General features: G+C 34.2%; 1 protein-coding gene across 1 annotated transcript; it reads right to left on the bottom strand.

The window, feature by feature from the left end:
* LOC110832708 (eukaryotic translation initiation factor 3 subunit G) lies at positions 1-3,618 on the bottom strand. Its single transcript, XM_022069955.2, has 2 exons — positions 3,453-3,618; positions 1-2,217 (listed from the first exon to the last, which is right to left on the bottom strand). The coding sequence occupies exon 2, from the start codon at positions 2,205-2,207 to the stop codon at positions 1,320-1,322; it is 888 nt and encodes a 295-aa protein (XP_021925647.1). The 5' UTR covers positions 2,208-2,217; positions 3,453-3,618; the 3' UTR covers positions 1-1,319.
* Positions 3,619-3,694: the final 76 nt, after the last annotated feature.

Below are 3,694 nucleotides of genomic sequence, written 5' to 3'. Positions count from 1 at the left end.
TTATTTTAGACCGAGTATTGGTTTATTTCATATTAATAACATGTTTACAATTACTGAAATTGGATATCCAATAACTAAAAGTATCATATTTTTTTGAAATACATATGTTGCACTTCATTCATGCTTTATTATAGACTTCCTTCACTTTCCTTTTGTTATACCATATTCCATTTTTTCCCTTAAAGACTGTTACTTTAACAATTCAGATAGCATAATGTATACATATTAACAGAAATGAACACTGATATATATCAACAATGCAAGTTTATAATACAGTAAATAATAACCTTCCTAACAGGACATCTCTAGAACACTGAGAAGGCATCTAGAATCACTCTCCAGTTATCACCACCTATGATATAATCACTTGTTTTTAGATAGAACATAAAATATAATACATATACTTTTTTCCAGAAAGAAATTTTTACCCCATTTACTTGAATTTAACATGTTTCAATATGAATTTAGGAGTTACATATCATATTTTCTGGGTGTCAAAAAAGTTAACTTTCATTCTTTTGTCTGCCAATTATGATACCATTATGCATGGATGTTATGCTAACATTTTTCTTTATACCAAATTATACATAAATATGAGAACTGAAGTTAATATATTTATTAATATTTAGTCTGCAGTTATCATCCATAATTTTTTTACGTATCTTGCAAGATTGCAGCAGAATGCATAACACAACAAAAATATGACAAAATATGAATGAGGCACAAAAATCACTTGGTCCCATGACATATTTTGCAAAGTCAATGTGCACATAAGCTTAATACAGTTCAAGAAATATGTGTTGTTGGATCTGATGTCATTGCAGAAATGTACATATGGGAAGTTGTATTCTCAGACACCAGTTACATTCCTCTAAAATGCTTGCACACAGCCAAAATGCTATACAGCACAACGCCCAGGTGATAACCATCCAAGTATCTGCATTACAATATTAAAATTTTTGTTCCAAAGCTTTTGATAAATTTTATTAAAGCAGATTCAGCACTATCATTAAAAGGAATAAGCTTATATTGTTCACAGTACTGAAGTGATGAAAAAATAAATTAGGAAAAATTTTGGGTCAGAATAATAATCCAAGCATAAATGGTACGCAACCTTAAACAATATTTGTTCATCTGTACCCTTAAAAATTTGATAACTTCACATTCAAGTCAGAAACGAAAATGAAAGACGATGATTTATAATCTCATCAATATTACATGGAGTTTCATGAGTGGCAATTTTATATGAACAATCTTTAAGAGATTTCAGTTACAGCTTATGAGACACGTTATTACTAAAATTTGAACCATGAAAGTAGTTAACTTTGCCCTTGTGGTTTTGACCAATCAACATTCAAAATCAAATGATCATACCCATGACCATGAAGAGAAGCAATAGCTTTAGCTGCATCTGACCTGAACTTAAAGTGAATATAAGCAAATCCCTTGCACTGGCCTGTAGTTTTATCCTTAGCCAGATATAGCTTGTGAATTGGACCGAAAGATTTTACCAAATCTTCCAGATCAGCCTCTGTAACGCTATCTGACAGATTGGAGACACGTATTGCTATGATTTCATCTCTACCCCTTGAATTTGACATGCTGTCACCTCTTTTATTGCCTCCATCACGAAGATTTGGAGGGATATATTTAGTGTTTTGTTGTTTGCTTTTATCATCACCAGATGCCATCCCAGGTCCAACACCCCCTGATCCCCCTGCAGACTCAGGTCTCTTCTCATCTGTCAGTTTCCCACCTGGTAAAACTGTGTCCTTGTATGGACATTTTGTTGTCCAGTGTTCTCCGCAGCACTTTCGGCATTTCACGACTCCCTTCTCGCCCATGCCCTTTAGTTTATCTAAAGCATCTTCTTCAGGTTTGTTATCTTCTTCTTTGTTTGATATGAATTGCATGTACACATCTTCAGCAACAACTGTGGTGGCTGGATTTGGACCAGCTTTGTCATTCTTTGACTGACCAAATTTACTCCAAGTTTTACGCAAGGCAATGGTCTTTGATACAATCATGCGCTCTATTTTGAATGATCTGACCACCTTAATCTTTTTATCATCATCATTATATTTATATTCTGTAATGATCTTAAAACCATTTTCAATTTCTTCTATTGGTGGGGGTAAAGTTCCAGCCGTTCCTTCTTCCTCGACTTCGTCTGCCCAGCTCGATTTCACTTCATCTGCTGCAGGCATTATTTACCACCTGTTATGGAAAATAATAAACACTAATATTTATTAAAATAAATTACAACCATCATCTTACTTTGTAATAAAAGTGCAAGAGGGGGAATAAATTTTGCAAAACAGGAGCGATTTCTTCATAACAGCGGTTACATCAACAAAGTTATACCAGTTTTGCTCATGATGGTAGTACCATCTGTAAGAAAAATGTTTCAGTTTAGACTAGTCTACAATGGCATAATGCCTGTTCAAAATCTAATGAAAAATCTCTCCAGCCATTCACTAGTTTTGAATACACAGACAGATATCAGAGACTACTTCATAATCTGAGAACGATGTACAAGTGCATTTGATCATTGGTAACAGAGTCTCACTTTACAAGTTTGTGCATATCATGTTGGTATTACAAACTATAGAAAATTAAAGGGCATGCATTTGCAAGAGTCCACAGTGGCATAATGTCCATACCAAATTTCCTGAAATTATTAGATGCGAGCTGGCGAATATCAAGTGTAAAAAGGTGTGGTTAAGTTGGGTTAAGCTAGTATTGCATACATGCAGAGAATCATGGATGTCGTCATCATCGTCCTACCTCATGAATTCAAGCAACCATCATATAGGTAGAACCAACTGTTAGAAACTGAGGGGTCTGGGATCAGAGTAATATACAATGGCATATTGCCCATACCAAATTTAATAAAAATTCACCCAGGGATTCTCTAATTACTGAATGGTACAGATAGGTGATGACAAAATCAAATAACTGCTACTATGACAGAAATTACAAAGGGGTGCAATGGAAAGGAAGTGAAACAAATACAAACGAAGATTATGCATTCCATAGTCACTATATGCTTCGATGGAATATAAGTGGGTATTGCCGTTTCTTAAGTCACCGAACTGTTAAGTAATTTTAATAGCACATGAATTTGAAACTACATATCCACGTCATTTTATCGCACCTGTCAAGTTTTATGGTACTTTCCAACACATGGAGTACAGAAAACATAAGAATACTGCACACCAGACAGCGTGAAAATACTAATCAGAATCCTTAAATGTTGTATGGTCGAAAGAAGTATCCGATCAAGAGATAAATCACATTTTGTAACAATAAATCAAGTGTAAAAACAGATATGGCAGGTGGAAACAACAAATTTAATCAGTGAACTTCAAATAAAGGTACTACAACCGCATTTCAGAACCATATTGAAGGGTTCTGCATAAGCTACTTTCGAAAGTTTATGATATTGTTACCTGTTATACGATCTTGCAATTCACTTCAATACAATATTTTTAAGTAAAATGAGGATTTTGTATCTGCTTTAAGTGGCGAAGACGACGTACATAAATCACTTAAATGCTATAAGTAATAAGAAACACGCTACTTTCCGACAATCAACTCCACAGAATAATTCCAATATCTTTCCGTACCAACATCCAATCCAAGAAAACTCTTCCCAACCACAGAACGAATTCACAAATTGTAAACTTTGGAT

This window comes from Zootermopsis nevadensis, unplaced genomic scaffold (genome assembly GCF_977971745.1).
Source record: "Zootermopsis nevadensis isolate Lab colony 2312 unplaced genomic scaffold, Znev_1.0 Znev_ptg000031l, whole genome shotgun sequence".
Lineage (NCBI taxonomy): Eukaryota > Metazoa > Arthropoda > Insecta > Blattodea > Termopsidae > Zootermopsis > Zootermopsis nevadensis.
The sequence above is the reverse complement of the archived record's forward strand: the minus strand, read 5'-3'. Positions and strand labels throughout refer to the sequence as shown.

Coding starts and splice junctions, on each gene's coding strand:
- LOC110832708 (XM_022069955.2), bottom strand. CDS start 2,207: ATGCCTGCAGCAGATGAAGTGAAATCGAGCTGGGCAGACGAAGTCGAG.